The sequence below is a fragment of the Neolamprologus multifasciatus genome, chromosome 6 (genome assembly GCF_963576455.1).
Source record: "Neolamprologus multifasciatus chromosome 6, fNeoMul1.2, whole genome shotgun sequence".
Taxonomy (NCBI): domain Eukaryota; kingdom Metazoa; phylum Chordata; class Actinopteri; order Cichliformes; family Cichlidae; genus Neolamprologus; species Neolamprologus multifasciatus.
The window spans coordinates 9,297,329-9,315,474 of NC_140444.1; the positions used below are offsets into that span (position 1 = coordinate 9,297,329).

An 18,146-nucleotide genomic window follows, 5' to 3' on the forward strand; every position below is an offset into this window, starting at 1 on the left:
TACTCGCTAAGGCGAAAGATGAATCACGGGCATGCGATCAGTGCCGCTTATCTGTCAGTTACAAAGCTCCAGATGAATGACCATGCCAAATTTCATTAAAGTTAATAGGAAGACAGAATATTGCTGAAGTAAGCATTTCCCCCTCAAACCAATTCATTAAATAGAGACAATTACTGTAAGAACCACATCCTAACAAAAAAGTTAACATTTTGATGGTTTGGTTTTTACATGATAACAAAAATACAAAATATTAGCAACATTGTGCTGCTGCAGAAACTGTATAAACCGTTACTGCATTTTTGTGAGGTGAGAGCCATACATAAGGGGCCAAAAATGTAAATAAATGTTAATACAGACACCCCCCTTCCCCCTCATTGTGTCTGGTCCTCTTCAACCACCTATTGGGCCAATCAGCTCCTTCAACTCATCAGCGGTGATATGTGTCAGCTGGCTGCTGGCTCCACCACCAGGAACTAAACTCCCTAATAGCCTTTAGAGGAACTTAATCAACGCTTAGCTGCCAGGTCAAAGTTCTAAAGCAAATCCAACTGCAATGAGGCATAGTGAACCGCTGCTGCTGGTGTAGTAGTACTTGCTGCCTGCTCTGAAATCCATTTCCCGAGGGAAAGCGGGTGAAATATTTCACATTTTACGCTAGTAAGTAACCAAGTATGTCGACTTGTGTGAGAACTGCGATTATAGGCCAAAAATCCTGGACGTGATGTCACTGAGGAACGAGTGTAAGCAAACAGGGTGGTGTTTTTAAAGCTGTGAGCAAAGATCTCAACATGTAACCTTCTGTGCATGACACGCAAGCAAATAAACGCCTGCATTTTTTTGGACCCGTGTCCGTTCCGCAGACATCCTGCGTCGGGCTTATAGAGAGGCCTTCCACCTCTTTACACATACATACCAGCACACTTGTTGTGAGTCCCCACGCAATTCATTCCCTCACACACACAACGGCTACTCATGCTACACAAATACTCACACCTCCTCCTTTCTACACCCACTTGCCCAAAACTCAAAGCCCGTATGGGCACACAAACACACTCACACACACACTTTCCCCACAGTGAGGGGCTGAGGGCACACTGGGGGAAGTCAAGCAGCAACGCAGCCCACTTGCCTGTTGCTAGGAAACGCAGGGTAGCCAGCAGAAGCTGAGGTGATATTTTAACCTTCATTTCATTGTCGGTAGGCTTGAAGGCCGAGAAATCCTGCTTTCTTTCCCGATGCGTGATTTTCTTCTTTGTCTTGTTGTCAGCTGAGGAGGGAAAAATGAAAAGTCAGGTGTAAGAGTCAACCTGCAACAGGTTGGCTGCAACAGGAAAAGATCAGTCCACGACACTCCTCAGACTCTGAGCTAGTCATTTCAGGTCAAAAGGTGACTAAACTTGAGTTACCCTGCACTGATTACTGTTTCCCATAAAAGTAGCAGTGCTGACTTTCTGAGAACTACAGCAGAGCTATAGGAGGGCTACATTGTTACCACATTCTCGGCATTACAGAAGGCCATATGTACTGGCACGTACTCCATGTACACAGATACCATCATTTTTTTACAAAGTCGAAGGTAAAATATTAATTATGATTATGGTTGTCCATGATTATGAATGTATTTTGACTCCTATAATTATTTGATACCCTGATGAATTTGTAGGCTTGCTCACTTCCAAAGAAATGAACAATCTCTACTTTTTATTGCAGTCTCATTTTAATAGAGAAAAACAGAATATCAACCAGAACAAAGCACATTTCAAAAAAGTTATAAATCAATTTAGAAATTGATTTGCATGGCATTGATTAAGTATTTGATCTGTGTGCCATATAGCCACACAGATCATGAGCTGCCATGTGGGCAACTTGTTATGCGTATACACCAAACCTGTCCACAGAACCATTTTCCATTCCAACCTCTCCACCAATATGAGCAAAACCAAAGAATTGTCAAAGGACATCGGGGACAAGACCACAGACCTGCACAGAGCTGGAACGCGCTACAAGACCAGCAAGTAGCTTGGTGAGAAGGTGACGACTACTGCTGTAATTATTCAGAAATGGAAGAATGAGAAATGAGAAAGGTGGTGGATCAACCCAAAAAGGTAGTTGGGAAGTCACCAAGAACAGCACCTCCCACCCACCCTCAAGATGACACATGTAGACATCTGTCTTTAGTTTTACAGGGAATATCTGAATAATTCGGAGAAGATTTGGAAGAAAGTGGTGTGGTCAGATGAAACGAAGTTCAAGCTCTTTGGTATCAACTCAACCCACCATATTTGGAGGAAGAGTAATGCTGAGAATGAACCAAAGAACACCATCCCCCAAGTCAAGCAAGGACATGGAAAGATTATGCTTTGGAGCTGTTTTTCTAAGGGTACAGGATGACTTGGAGTAATTGAGGGGCCAATGGAATGGGCCATGTATCATAAAATATTGGAGGAGAACCACTTTCCCTTAGCCAGAACACTGAGGTCATTGATATGTCTTCTAGCATGACAACCCACAACATACTTCCAGGACAACAAAGGAGTGGTTCAAGAAGCACATTAAAGTCATGGAATGGACTTGCCAGCTTCTAGACCTCAGTCTATAGAAAATCCGTGAAAGGGAGCTGAAGCTTCAAATTGCCAAAGGGCAGCCAATAGGATTTAGAGTTTCTGTAAAGAGGTGAGAGCCAAAATCCTTCATGAGATGTGTGTAAACCTGGTGACTAACTACAAGAAACAAAAATCATAGTTTGCCTGGTAATCTTATTTCACTCCAATAAAATTTAAACTGCAATAGAAATTAGAGACTTTTCATTTCTTTATAAATTAAATAAACTTACAAATTCAGCAGGAGATCAGATAGATAGTGTTGGGAAGGTTACTTTTAAAATGTATTTTGTAACGTATTCCGTTACATTACACAATGACAGTAACGTATTCTGAATACTTTGGATTACTTAATACAGTGGCTTGCAAAAGTATTCGGCCCCCTTGAACTTTTCCACATTTTGTCACATTACAGCCACAAACATGAATCAATTGTATTGGTATTCCACGTGAAAGACCAATACAAAGTGGTGTACACGTGAGAAGTGGAATGAAAATCATACATGATTCCAAACAAATTTTAACAAATAAATAACTGAAAAGTGGGGTGTACGTAATTATTCAGCCCCCCGAGTCAATACTTTGTAGAACCACCTTTTGCTGCAATTACAGCTGCCAGTCTTTTAGGGTATGTATCTACCAGGTTTGCACATCTAGAGACTGAAATCCTTGCCCATTCTTCTTTGCAAAATAGCTCCAGCTCAGTCAGATTAGATGGGCAGTGTTTGTGAACAGCAGTTTTCAGATCTTGCCACAGATTCTCGATTGGATTTAGATCTGGACTTTGACTGGGCCATTCTAACACATGGATATGTTTTGTTTTAAACCATTCCATTGTTGCCCTGGCTTTATGTTTAGGGTCATTGTCCTGCTGGAAGGTGAACCTCCACCCCAGTCTCAAGTCTTTTGCAGACTCCAAGAGGTTTTCTCTGAGCTGTAGATCTCTGCAGCTCATCCAGAGTCACCATGGGCCTCTTGGCTGCATTTCTGATCAGCGCTCTCCTTGTACGGCCTGTGAGTTTAGGTGGACGGCCTTGTCTTAGTAGGTTTACAGCTGTGCCATACTCCTTCCATTTCTGAATGATTGCTTGAACAGTGCTCCGTGGGATGTTCAAGGCTTGGGAAATGTTTTTGTAGCCTAAGCCTGTTTTAAATTTCTCAATAACTTTATCCCTGACCTGTCTGCTGTGTTCTTTGGACTTCATGGTGTTGTTGCTCCCAATATTCTCTTAGACAACCTCTGAGGCCATCACAGAGCAGCTGTTTTTGTACTGACGTTAGATTACACACAGGTGCTCTCTATTTAGTCATTAGCACTCATCCGGCAATGTCTATGGGCAACTGACTGCACTCAGACCAAAGGGGGCTGAATAATTACGCACACACCACTTTGCAGTTATTTATTTGTAAAAAATGTTTGGAATCATGTAGGATTTTCGTTCCACTTCTCACGTGTACACCACTTTGTGTTGGTCTTTCACGTGGAATTCCAATAAAATTGATTCATGTTTGTGGCTGTAATGTGACAAAATGTGGGAAAGTTCAAGGGGGCCAAATACTTTTGCAAGCCACTGTATATTATCATGCTTTTTATAACTATATGAATTTACTATTGCTGTGTGATTTATTACTATTATTGAAGGTTACTTGCCATACCAATACCAACTAGATTTTTAAATCTTAATACAAAATGAGTAACAGTAGGGTTGACATTAGGTAAGGCCGCACTTTTTACAGCGATCTCGTATAGAAAACTATTCCGCGCGTATATAAAACAGGTTTGCGGCTCCGAGCCGTAATAAAGAGACCTCTGGCGGGCTCGAAGCCGAAAACTAGCTACCCTTAACTTGTCTGGGTCAACTTTGCTAGCGAGAGACAGAGAGAGGCGTTGAAAGGCAACACCCCAACGGAACTTATTGTTTCGGAGGAAAACAGAACACAGTGTACAGTCGAGTCTTAACAGCTTACTTACAACTGGGCTCGTCAGGCACTCTTTTTGGCTGCAGTGGTTATTATTACATTTAAATGCTTCCATCTCCCGATTCTGCTCGGTGACAACTCGGACTTTCCATTCTCCTTTTTCTCCCTTCCTCGTGCTCACACACACACAGGTATGGCAGTCCATTCTCCCTGCAGCACGGACTACACTGCCCACGAGGCTACATTCTGCCTATTGCCTTCATATTAAATCATTTTTGTGAATAATTGAAAAAATATTTCTTCACGTCATTATGCAGGCCGCAACTAGGTTTGACATGGGCCACGGGATTAGGGCACAGGCACTAGAGCCCCTAATGCGTGTTTTGTTTGGGTTTCCACTGGAGTGGAATTACCAAAAATAGATGGCAAAGCCTAACATATGAAACAGGAAAAGACCGCCGTGTAATCCATTTATTTCAACAAAGTCACTGTATTCTGAATACCACCCTTTAAACAGTAACTGTAACGGAATACAGTTACTCATATTTTGTATTTTAAATACGTAACGCTAGTACATGTAATCCGTTACTCCCCAACACTTAGATAGATAGATAGATAGATAGATAGATAGATAGATAGATAGATAGATAGATAGATAGATAGATAGATACACCTGATGTTTAAATCTTCTGCTTGTAAGAGGCAGCCAATCAGAGGAGCTAAAATGGATTGTTTCAGATGCTAAATAAACTTAGCAGATGCTTTAGAGCGTCAAATATAAATAATAAATAAGAGTCATGTTAAGAAACTCTTTATATAAATCTTTTGAAAATAATCTCTGCTTGTGGAAAAAAAATTAAATGTTGGGTGCACCACACAAACAAGACAATCTTCTCAGTAGAAAAACATAAAGTAGATCTTTATGACTTGGTGTAAATTAAGAGTAAATAAAATGTTCACCAAGAGTAGCATTCTCAAAACAACTCAATTTCCAACAAACTCCAATTAACACATCATCTCAAAAATGTATTCTTGAACAGAAGTTTGAAGCTACCATTATCTGCATAATGATAAAGTTGTCATTTATAGGCATGAACCCATAGAGCATTATCACTTCAGCTCTGCAGAGATGTTTTTAGCCCAATGTTTTGCATTTCTGGCAGCCAGCTTTACTGCTTTGATTCAGTCCCGCTGCACTCATTAGTGTGAACCAAAAACTGCACAAACTGGCTCTACCCCACAGTACCCACAAGGCACCAAACAGCAGATATACATAGTTAGAAACTTGAACATTTAACTTTCTCCAGAGTTTGTGGACACCAAGTCAGAGTGACAAAGAGCAATGACAACAGCTGCCTGTTGCATCTTGAAATAGTGCTTTTGATTTGAGATTAAAATGATTGGCTGAAAGATGCAAAAATGCTGTTAAGAGACATGGAGCGTGGTAATTCTCAGGGATTTTATCATCTGTTTTGTTTTTCATAAACTTATTGTATCTGTTGTAAAGTTGAGTTTAAAGAGGGGAACCTACTGTATAGGTCAGTCTCGTCGAGGATCTCTGATTTGATGATTTCTTCAATAACGTCCTCCAGGGTGACAATACCCAGAACTTCGTAGAAAGGGTCTCCCTCACCTTCATTGTTCACCCTCTGAACTATGGCCAGGTGGGATTTTCCTAGCAAATCATACACACACATGCACATACACAGGTCATAAAGTTGGAGTCATATGTTATAGACGGTTAAACGTGGTTCACACAGTGAGCTTGGTTATAAAAGAGAAGAAACAGGCGGGAGTAAACATGTCTAATGTACCAATCTGAGGTGTATCATGGATAAATGTTTTATATAGTTTAAGTTTTTCTGTATAGCAAAGAGGAATTATAAGTTAGGTAGCAGGGTAGCAGGGATTATGGGTATTCAAAATCACACAAAGAGCAGGTGATGCAAAGCGATTTGAAGGCATGACTGTTGTACCCAGGGATACAGTGCTTGCTAATGTGAGGGTTAAACTGTTATCAGTGCCAGGAATAAGTAATCCAGACCAAGACAGACAATCAAACAATCCTAAATTTCATCATATGAACCCCTTTTGCCCTCCTTCCTTCCACATCTGTGTTCCCAGGACCCTCCTGTGTGCTGTAACATCTGAAAAAAAAGAAACAAACTGCCGTGTATGCAGAGACGACTGTCAGGCAAAACACTAAACAAATTCTTTGACTTTTCTCAGCTTGTGATCATTTAAAAGGAATTTTCCAGAGGCCTAGGCTAATATTAGCCCCTGCAAAATGAAGTTTCCATTCCGCCCTGGCGATATTCTCACCAAGCAAAGGAACAGACCGGGCGAACCTCCGCTGTGTGATCAGATTGTCTCGGAATGGGCCGTTTGCATGCAGATACACCTGGGTATAAAAACATGGAGGACGTCAGAGTGCTTCTGCGTACGTGTGCATGCACGTGTGTCAGGAGCGTCTGTGTGCACAAAGGAGTATGTTTATTTTACAGGTACATCACAGGGTCTGGTCTCAGTTGCTGTTTCAGCTCATTTTTACTGCTTCGACGCAGGCAAGCACGGACTGAAAAGATGTCTGAGCTAAAGACCAACAGAGTTATACTGCACAGCATCTCGCTGCTTCCTCGCAACAGTATGACAGCACAACAATGTTCAGTAGCTAGAACCTGAAAGTGAGAATGTTGTGAGTGCTAGATGGAGAATTGATGCTTTCAAGAAAGATACTCAGGTTACACCTAACACGCTGGCAGCGTAAGATCCCTTAAGAGAGGTATTAATAATGTAAGGACATAAATCCACTAATACAAAGAGCCTGAAAGTAGAAGCCCTTAGAAAATCATAGCACCCAAGTGTCAAAAAAACATACAAATGATATCTTCAGCATAGTGCTTTTTTACTGAGACAAACACAAATGGCACCTCATGGGTTAAAGCAATCAGACCTCTGTAGTCCTTGAGCATGCACTTATTCTAAACTGCCCAGGGAGGGAAAGAGAAATGGAGTGGCTAGCACAGCACAGCACTGCAGAGGGAAATTGATCAATGCTCGCTTTTTTTCTCGCTAATGGCATCCACTTCACTCATGTTAATGAACACAAGTTTAGGTTTGTATAGTAATAAAACATGTTCTGTCTTTACACCATAGAGTTTAAAATGAAATTAACAAACCATTGTCAGTAAAAAAAACAAAACAAAAACAGTTTGCTGCTGCATTTAAAACTGAAAATGAAAAACATTTTTTTTACATATCTGAAAAGTCAAAAAGATTTCTGTTTTTCCAAGAGAAGAAACATCCAGCTTGTTATCACAGCAAAGTTTGAAACCACCTTCTGCTTATAGGTTTTACATTTGCAATTACACATGCCATTACTGCATATGGCATGGGTAACTGCAAATAGACCATTCATGTTTATAAAACAAATACTAGATTTGGAGAAAGAAATGCTCCTATTCAGGCTTTTCCGACTTTCTTCGGGGAAAAGTTTTCTTACTTATGCATTTTTTTTTAAGACTCGCATGTATTTCAGCTGCACGAGTAACGTAGTAACTGGGTGAATACTGTGAAATGTTATTTATTAACATTAATCATTATCATTACTTATGTTGTATGGGGACGCAGTTTGCGATTAAATATACTGTTTATGTTACCTTGTTAACCTTTTATCGTGTTTATGGGAAGAACTGGCTTAACCTGAGGATGAACATGACATGCACAGGACATGCTCTAACATTTGTCAAAGTGAGTAGGAGGACGTTTTATGTCAAAATATTTCCTAAATTGCAAAATAAAATCATGTTCATCCACACATACATAACCAAAGAGGGGCAAATTACAAATTACTACTACCAGACCTCATAAATAGTCACATAGTCTACTCTTTCTACAGAGGTTACCTTAACATCTTTGCACATCTGTAATTTCAGCCATTGGTATCCCAAAAGCACCAAAGGACTTGATGACTCTGTTGTAAGGGTTTCAGCAGAGGCAGTAAGCGGCATTACTTAAAAATAACATAAGGATGAAACTTAGTGGGAAGCCAAGATGACAGCGAGAAGCATGTTTATGCAAAGTTTATAGTCTGTCCCATGGACTGATATATAAGGAGACTCAACATTTTGTTGAGTCTATCATATAACAGAGGGCATAAGAAAATGATACACCCAATAATTTTCTCTTGTTACTATACTGGATGTTTTATGTGTCATTAGGCCAATTATAAATAAAGGATATGCACTGACAGAATATGTTGCAGCTCTAAAACCATGGGTCCACTTTATTTCACCTTTTTCTGAATATCTTCAGTTCATGAAACGGCTGTTATGAGTTTTCATCACTAGTGGATGATCTTCCAGTACTTGATGGATTGGTTTAAAAGTTCAGTTTGGATTTATAGTCACTTTGATGATCTACTGACTTTCCCCCCATAGTCTGAGTGAATTGTTCAACAACTACCAGATAGATTGCCATGGATAAGTGACAAGAGTGCCTATCAAAATCTGTGACCAATTAGCCTCAGCATTACTCTTTGCTTGTGATAAATGTGCTGGTGGCACACAGACAAAATGACAACCGTGGTATTAGTTATAACTACATGACTTAGCATCATCATTGATGTTAACGTTTAGCTTGTGTAGCTGGTCTAAAGTTCCTGACAGAGCTACACTTTTTTATTTAAATATTCTAGGCCGAGCACAATTAGGAAATACGGAATGAATGAATGCTCTTCTAAACTCTGGAAAACTCATTTTTTTCTTCTTTTTTTTCTTTAAACAAACTGTATTTAAGAGCTGAGTCAATTAAACACTGGAAAATTTCCATGGGATTTGAGGGTGGGTGCGTGACCTCAGTACGGCCCTGTGGAGCAGAGCTTTTGATGTACATCCTTCTCCTTATGCTGCCAGTGTATTAAACAACAGCTAAACTGTCTACTCAAGAGGATTAAGCACTTCCTGGTAGTGCACCTCTACTGCTTTGTTGTTAAGGAAAACAAAATAATCCGCTGTGTACTTTTTACTTCAGTTCACCCAATTACAAATATAAACCGAAACTGTAATTTACAGGGCTACTGACATTTCTCAGAAATGTTCAAACATAGCACTGAATAACTGTAATAATTGTGTTGTAGTTCTCAACAGGCTTCCTTAATAGATGAAACTGAAAGTGAATTGACCCTTGACCCTGCTGTTTGCAGTGTGCCTGTGCGCTGGACTACCCAGCATGCATTCAGCCTCATCCCAGCTAGATAGCCCCAGATGTCAGGCAGCAGTGGTGGGTTATAGGACCCTAGACGACTGGCCTTAACAAGGACACACTCTCCCTGAGGCCCGCTGCCAAGTTCCAGGCTCCAGAAGGTCCAGAGTGTTAGCTTCTACTCTCTACCTCCACTCCCTCCTTTTAAAACAAAAAAAACCAAAAAAACACTGCTTCTACGGTAGCGAAGCAGCTATAAATAAACAGGCTGTCATTGTCTCGTAATATATTTATGGAACACAGAAGCTGCATTTTTTTCCTCTTGTTTGTGTGTTATTTTGTCTTTGTGGGAAACTGGAAAGTATGCACTCATCTGTGGGACAGTGAGACAAAATAACTGGGATGGCACTACTGTGCAAACACATATGTGTGTGTGTATTTGTGTGTGTACCGAGAGAAGCAGAAAGTGACTCTAGTTAGTTAAAGATAGGGTATATGGTTCCATTCATGGTAACACTGCAACTTTTTATTCACATGTAAACAGAATTTATAACCTTTAACTGATTATAACCTGTCATAAAAAAACGTTGTAGTGCTTGTATTTGTCACCTAACCAAACTGATTTTTGAACAAGAGTATTTTGTGCATTAGGTTTTTTAATCTAAGTATTCTAAGTGATATCAGACCAAAGCTTCAGCCAGAACAATGTGATGTGATGTAATTAAAGGCAGAAAAAATGGAGGCACTAAAGGGAAAGTCATTGGTTCCCCAAAGTCAGTCAACCAGTCACCAAAATGCCAGTCACCATAATAAAAGAACCTTTGAAAAATCTAAATTGGGGTTGCAATAATTCAGGAAGTAATATTCTTAATGGGCCTGTTTTCCTATGTAGTTTGACAAAGATCCAAATTAAAAGCGCTCCAACTCTTGATAACTGTACCAAGCCAAACCAATAAACCATCCATCTATCCATCCATACCCCAAAGCCAAGCCTGAGAACCTCCATTTAGGCCTTCAGAGACTAAGCCATGTGCTCTTTTCCACCATTCCCATCTTATTTATGGAATGCAGCTTTGTCATATTTTTCCATAGCGCAATATGCCCCTATAAATAGGCACGTGAGGCTCAGAGACTTGGGGTGGGAGTATGAGGGGTCAGTATCTGTTGTGGACACTCATCACTGCCCCCCTCCCTGTCTCGCTCTCCCCCTGTTTTTCCAAATATTTGAGCCCTGACAAATATAGTGCAACGTTAGGGTGATGGGAACTTGTTGGATGGTCTTTCTTCTAAATCTACCTCCTGTGAAAAAAAGGAGCAGAGTTTCAGGCTATTCTCACCCATTTTTCCATTGACATGGATAAAAACTTTACCCTGGTAACATGTCAGCTATTTACAGCTTCTTTATTTACACAAACATTCAGACTGAATACACACAGAATAAAATAGTGTCACCTTGTGGCCTGTATTATCTGGAGACAGAAATGGAATTTACAGATAAAACAGATACATGAAATGCCTGCTGAGGCATTTATAAGATTAATATAAATAAGGAAACAAATGATCCTTAATTGGTTACTTAAAGGGGCAGAGCAACTGCTGCTCTAGGCTCCGTCAACTTCACTTTAATAAATCACACAAGGGTTATTTGCACCTTTATTGATCCTGAGCAAACTTTATAATGTGCATGCAGTTTGCTGAAGGGTATTTACAAAAATGATACAGCGATTAGGTCAACCAAGAGTGCTTAATTCATTTCGACTGTTCCTTTAATTAACTAAATATCCTTGAGTAGATGGTATCAACTGACACAACAATATCATGATCTGGCTGTGTATCAGGCTACGTTCATTAGACAGGGTTGTAATGCTGTTATGTGCTTTTACCTAAATGTGCTTGTACTAAATGTAGTTACGTAGGGCGACTGTGGCTCAAGAGTTGGGAGTTTGCCTTGTAATCGGAAGGTTGCCGGTTCGAGCCCCGGCTTGGACAGTCTCGGCCATTGTGTCCTCAAGTGTCCTTAGGCAAGACACTTCACCCGTTGCCTACTGGTGGTGGTCAGAGGGCCTGGCCATTGGCCATTGTGTCCTCAAGTGTCCTTAGGCAAGACACTTCACCCGTTGCCTACTGGTGGTGGTCAGAGGGCCTGGTGGTGCCAGTGTCTGGCAGCCTTGCCTCTGTCAGTGTGCCCCAGGGTGGCTGTGGCTACAATGTAGCTTGCCATCACCAGTGTGTGAATGGGTGGATGACTGGTTGTGTAAAGCGCTTTGGGGTCCTTAGGGACTAGTAAAGCGCTATACAAATACAGGGCATTTACCATTTACGTAGTGCTCTGATAGATGCTATATATATATATATATATATATATATATATGTTTATGTTTTTGTTTACAAGTTGAACAGCCACAAGGAGTAATACCCTCCATGGAGGAGGAGACTAGAGGCCAAGCTCAAGGTAGCACAGAGGGAGGTTAGCCAACTATCGGAGCTGCAGAAAGGCATGATGAAGAAGGTGCCTAAGAAGTATAGCAAGCTGTACTGTTCCCACTGCTCTTCTGCATAGGCCTGAACCCCCTCAGTGAGATCACTGACAAGACTGGCTACTGATACCGACTACGGAATGGAGCAATCATCAGCCACCTCCTCTACATGGATGACATCAAGCTGTATGCCAAGAGTGAACGAGACATCGATTCACTGATCCACACCACCAGGATATACAGCAATAACATGGGAACGTCATTCGGACTAGAGAAGTGTACTTGGATGATAATGAAAAGAGGGTAGTCAGAATTGAGGGGATTGAAAATCTAAATGGGAGGCACCCCCTAGGGTGGTGGAGATTGCAGAGCTAAGATCCTGTGGGACTTCCAGATACAGACGGACAAAATGGTGGTGGCTAACCAACTGGACATAGTGTTGGCAGACAAACAGAAGAAGACAGCTGTAGTGATCGATGTAGCGGTTCCGAATGACAGCAACATCAGGAGGAAGGAACATGAGAAGCTTGAGAAGTACCAAGGGCTCAGAGAAAAGCTGGAGAAGATGTGGAGGGTGAAGGTGACGGTGGGTCCAGTGGTAATCGGAGCACTAAGTGCAGTGACTCCCAAGCTAGGCGATCCCAGGAACAACATCCGAGATCTCTGTCCAGAATAGCGCAGTCCTAGGAACAGCTAAGATACTCCACAGGACCCTCAAGCTCCCAGACCTCTGGTAGAGGATATATATATATATATATATATATATATATATATATATATATATACACATAGCCAAGTAAGCTAATCTCTTACTTGTACGATCACACACATACATTGCTACAATGACTCATCTTGTAAGTCCCTCTCCACCAAATAGCATTGTATACATATACTGTATCCCTCAATGAAATATCACAAAGCTATGAAAAAGCACAATTTTTTAAATTTTACAAAGATAATATTCAGATATCACCTCTGAATGTCTCTCCTGACAGGAAATTAAAGCAACAAATCAGCTTGTGTGATATCACAAAGTTCTTGCATCCTTTGGTTGCTACACTGGTGAGCTGTCTTTAGCCCTGTCTCCATATACAGGGTGGGCCATTTATATGGATACATCGTAACAAAATGGGAATGGTTGGTGATATTAAAGTCCTGTCTGTGGCACATTAGTATATGTGAGGGGCAAACTCCTCAAGATGGGTGGTGACCTCTTCGACATGTCAATGGCTGTGAACAAAGAGAAACTTGTAAGTAACTCATGAAAGAATAAAGTTACGTTGAAACCAAGCACACCATTGTTTTTCTTGTGACATTAACAATAAGTTTGATGTGTCACATCGCCCTCTTCCTATTGAAAAAACAAAAGTTATATCCAAGATGGCCGACCTCTAAATGGCCGCCATGGTCACCACCCATCTTGAGGAGTTTGCCCCCTCACATATACTAATGTGCTACAAACAGGACTTTAATATCACCAACCATTCCCATGTTATTACGGTGTATCCATATAAATGGCCCACGCTGTACATTGGTATTTTGGTTTTAGCTTTTTCTATCTGCTTTAGCCTTTTGTCCACACAAAAATGCTGTTTTAGATAACTGAAAACAGAACTTTTGAAAAACTCCTTCAAAGGTGAAGATTTTCAGTTTCTGCACTGACATGTGGAATAGAAAAACTGATTTTTGTCTTACAAAGGTGTGCGCTTTTAATATTATTGGCTTTGACTGGCCAACATTTTTTTACATTAGAAAAGATGGTGGTATATCGGTATATATCGCCGTCTGTTGCTCTGGCATGCACTTGACAGCGCTTGAGGTGTTTTCTTTTTTTTCATTTTCATGTTAACAGAGATATTTTTCAAAACAAATACGTAAAAATCCTCATTTTAGATATACTGATATAGTAGTTTCTGTCTCTGTGTTTTGTGTTGCAGATGCCAAGTAGGTGGTCAGTTCACCAGTTATTGGGAACATCTGGGCCTGCTCACAGTACAAAACCACATTCTGCTTTCTTCTTCAGGGGTGAGAAGGACAACTCTGCTCCGAAGCTCCATGCTAACCATTTTTGGGATTTCCTCTTTACTAAACAAGACCTTGCTCACTATACCAACCCTTTTAACTTACAACTAACCCCATGTTTCTTTTAATTAATAACAATAACCTTCATAGATACTCATCAGCACATGTGATATTTGGAAAATTTATCACCGGATGAGGCATGCTTTGCTTTCTCACTAACAAAACAAACTGCTTTGACTTTGATCACTGATCAACTCCCAAATGGGTGATGTTGTAAGAAACTGTGGGGGAAATGAGGAGAAACACAGCTCAGATTTTAAAAACAATAATCATTTCCCAAACAATCCTAATCTTAAGTATGCACATTCAGGTCCATAGCTGTCACAAATATAAACAATCAGGGTCACTTGGACAGAGATGAACACTGGCCTGAACAATTGACTCACTGATTGACTCACTTACCCTGTAATTCACCAGTCAATCAACTAAACAGTTGAGAAACAGACCTAATATTCATTTGCATGGACAAATATACAACTGCATGTGAACACAAACTCACTATAATTACTATTTTTACTGTTTAGCATTATTTTAACAGCAAAACAAAACAGTTATTCTGTTGCGGACACCAAATATATGATCAAACGAGTGCAAAGACTGAAATAGACGCCTTCCTATTTTAAATGCCGGTTATTTAAATTGCCTTTCACAAGATCTGAGATATTTCAGCCTGGAATTTAGAGATATTGTCCTGTTCACAACTAATAATCTTGATACACTCAGTGACATTGTTTACCAAGCTACTGAATTGAGACAAAGTGGAAATGCACCTTAAAACAGACTTATTTCTAGGTAAAAACAACTATTTCAGCGTTTGTGTTCAGTCATTGATGCACTGGTAGGTCTTCTAACGAAGCAATAGCATGGACAAATCAATCAATGGACAAAAGTTAAGTCCACTTCCAGCTCCAAAGCGTCACTAAGTGGCCTTGGTCACAAGATCATTCTGCTGCTACTAGCCAGTGGTGTTTGACTACACACACACATACACAATTACAGGACAGCCACACACACACTGCTGGAATGACATTGTTGTTCATTCAGAGAAGCAGCTTGCTGTCATAGCTGGCTGCGTTTGTTGTTGAAAGGTCCCCTGGGTGGAGATTCCTCTGGGCCTCAGTCATAAGGAGAGGCATCAATGGGAAACCAGTGCGGATAAATGAATGAGTCTGCGGTCAGGTGCTGCTCTGTTATGTGAGTGTTGCAACTGCTGAATGGTTAGCACATCGCACAAGGATGACGAGGACTGAGGGTGTCTTAAAAAAGCAAAAATGAAAGAAAAACTATTTTGTATTATTTTTGTGGTCATTTCTGAGCGAAAAATTGTCTTTACATAGAAAGTTAATAGCATGTTAATACCAAGACCTGATCAGTAAGTATCAACATATTAGAGAATTAAATAATCAAATGGTGGCTGTGTGATAAAGATCATTTGCTGTAGTATTTTGTTTTTGAACTACATTCAATTTTCAATCTATTTCTTCTACAACTTTTATACTTTGTATATACAGTAATGTGACAATGCAATAATGCAATAAATCTCTAACATGTTTAGAGCAATCACAGTAACTTTATTAGACTACTTATCAAATGTCTGTTAAAAATTGCTAAACTTTTAAAAATTAATATCAAAATAATGAATCAATTTGTTCCATTGCCACACCAGCAGTCGAATCATCAGATGCACTCTTCATTTTTAACACAGAAAGAGCAAGTTAGTCAAACGCATAAAAACACACATTTCTTGGCATGGAGTACTCAGAGCTTTAAAACTCCTAATTAATGCCTCAATAAAAACAATTAGCCACAGGGCAAAATCCTTAAAGCTACAATGAGCTAAGTACTGAATAAAAAAAAGCTCCTGTTCTTTCTGCAATAAGCTTTAAGAATGTGAAGGAAAACACAGAACCTGCAAAAACGTCCCGGGTCCCCATGTTTCTTACCTCCACAGAATCATCAGTGATGATTCTCAAACTTTGCTGCATAAACAAATATGTAAACATGAACTCCAGTCAAGTGATTTTAGCATCTGAGTTTTTCACTCCTGTTTAAATATTATATAGTTTAAAAATGACTTATTTCATGGTGTATGGTAGGCTACCATACATCATGACACCGAACACATAAATAGCTTTTATCATGTCTCCATAGTTTTTCCACATTTGAAGTGCTTTTATTTAAATGTTTGGGCCAAGAATATCCATTTATCTTCTTAACTGCTTTTCCAAGTTGGGGTCGGAGGAGGGCTGGAGCCTGTCATAACTGTCATGTTGGAGAGGCAGCCTAGACAGATTGCCACAGAGAGGCAAGCATTCACCCTTATATTCTCTCCTACAGACAACTTAGAATCACCAATTAACCTAACAAGCTTGTTTTTGAAATATGGGAGGAAGCTGGAGTACCCGGAGAGAGCACGCAATCTCCATACAGAAAAGCTCCTGACAGCTGGCAGATTCAGACTGAAGACCTCCCTTTCTGTGAGGCTACAGTGCCAACAGTGGTGGTGTACCACTGCACCGTACCTCCCAGTCATATTGTGTTAATGGTACAAAAGAAAAAAAGGCCACAAGCTCAAAACATGGCAGTGCTCATCAGCAAAGCATAACAACAAAGTCCAAGAATCGACTATATGTTCAGGTTCTGCAGCCACATGACCACTAACTATATGATGCTAGACATTTAATCCTATAGGGTCAACTGAATAAGGCACCAGCCACACAGGTCTATAGACCAGTTACCAACAATCTGACAAACTAAGGATTGTGAGGGAAAAATGTGTACTCCCAGATCGCGGATGGTTTCTGGGTTGTAGTCATAACCACCAATAGTGAAATCAATTCCTGGAGGCCCATTCACATGGGTCTAGAACAGGGGTCTCACACTCCAGTCCTCGAGGGCTGGTGTCCTGCAGATTTTTCCATGTGTCCCTGCTGCAACACCCCTGATTAAAATTAGTAGGTCATTAGCAAGACTATAGAACTTGACTGCATGCTGAGATGGCAATTCAACCATTTGATTCATGTTACAGCAGCTTATGAGTAAATGAACATGGTCCAATAAAAGTACTTTTAGAAGTACATTTTTCCAAACACTTACATTTACTTGAGTAGGGTTAGGGGTTGGCACTTCAGCATGCCGTCAAATTCTAGAGTCTTGCTAATGACCTACTCATTTTATTCAGGTGTGTTGCAGCAGGGAGATATGGAAAAGTTGCAGGACTTTCGAGGACCCTCGAGGACTGGAGTTTGAGACCCCTCGTCTAGAACATGGTTAGACCACTAACCACCAGTTACCAGGGGAAAAATCTTTTACTGGACTGGTTGTTGGAGGCATACACTGCTGCACTAAAATCCTCTGGGCGATTGTTCAGGTTTCTAGCAGAAGACACAGACTTGTTTGCAAACACTAGTCAACTACTTCTTAAGAATGATAGTGAAACTGTGATAAGTGCAACACAAACTGGAACCAGAGACTGTCGGCTTTCAAAGTAAAAGCTGCACCTTTCGAAACATCATTTTGCAACACTGAGTTACAACATTTACTCTGGAGGGGAAGATTTTTTTATTACAGTTTGCGTTGCACCTTTTCACGTTTTACAACTGCTTGGCTGGCAGCCAATGAAAGTTTGTAGACAAGACTATGTAAACTACAGGCAAAGGTGACAATTCGCTAGTGACCAAAGCAATCACAAAGAGGTTTTCTCAAGCAAATACCTAATGACAACCAACAAGAACCAGTTGCCAAATGGTCAAATAGTAACATTTTCCATTGTAACCACTGGTGCCCCAAAAAAAATCACTGACTGTTCTCTCGGCCTATCTGACTGGAATCTGAGTGAGTGATAAAATGCTAAATATTAAATAAT

General features: G+C 40.3%; 1 protein-coding gene across 2 annotated transcripts in view; it reads right to left on the minus strand.

The window, feature by feature from the left end:
- cnnm2b (cyclin and CBS domain divalent metal cation transport mediator 2b) overlaps positions 1-18,146 on the minus strand; it is a 47,405-nt gene that overhangs the window by 13,499 nt on the left and 15,760 nt on the right. For both annotated transcript variants that reach the window (XM_085161422.1, XM_085161421.1), the window contains exons 2-3: positions 6,052-6,195; positions 1,130-1,267 (exon numbers count right to left, since the gene is read on the minus strand). In XM_085161422.1, the coding sequence (XP_085017548.1) occupies positions 1,130-1,267; positions 6,052-6,195 (282 nt within the window). The remainder of the gene's footprint in view (positions 1-1,129; positions 1,268-6,051; positions 6,196-18,146) is intronic.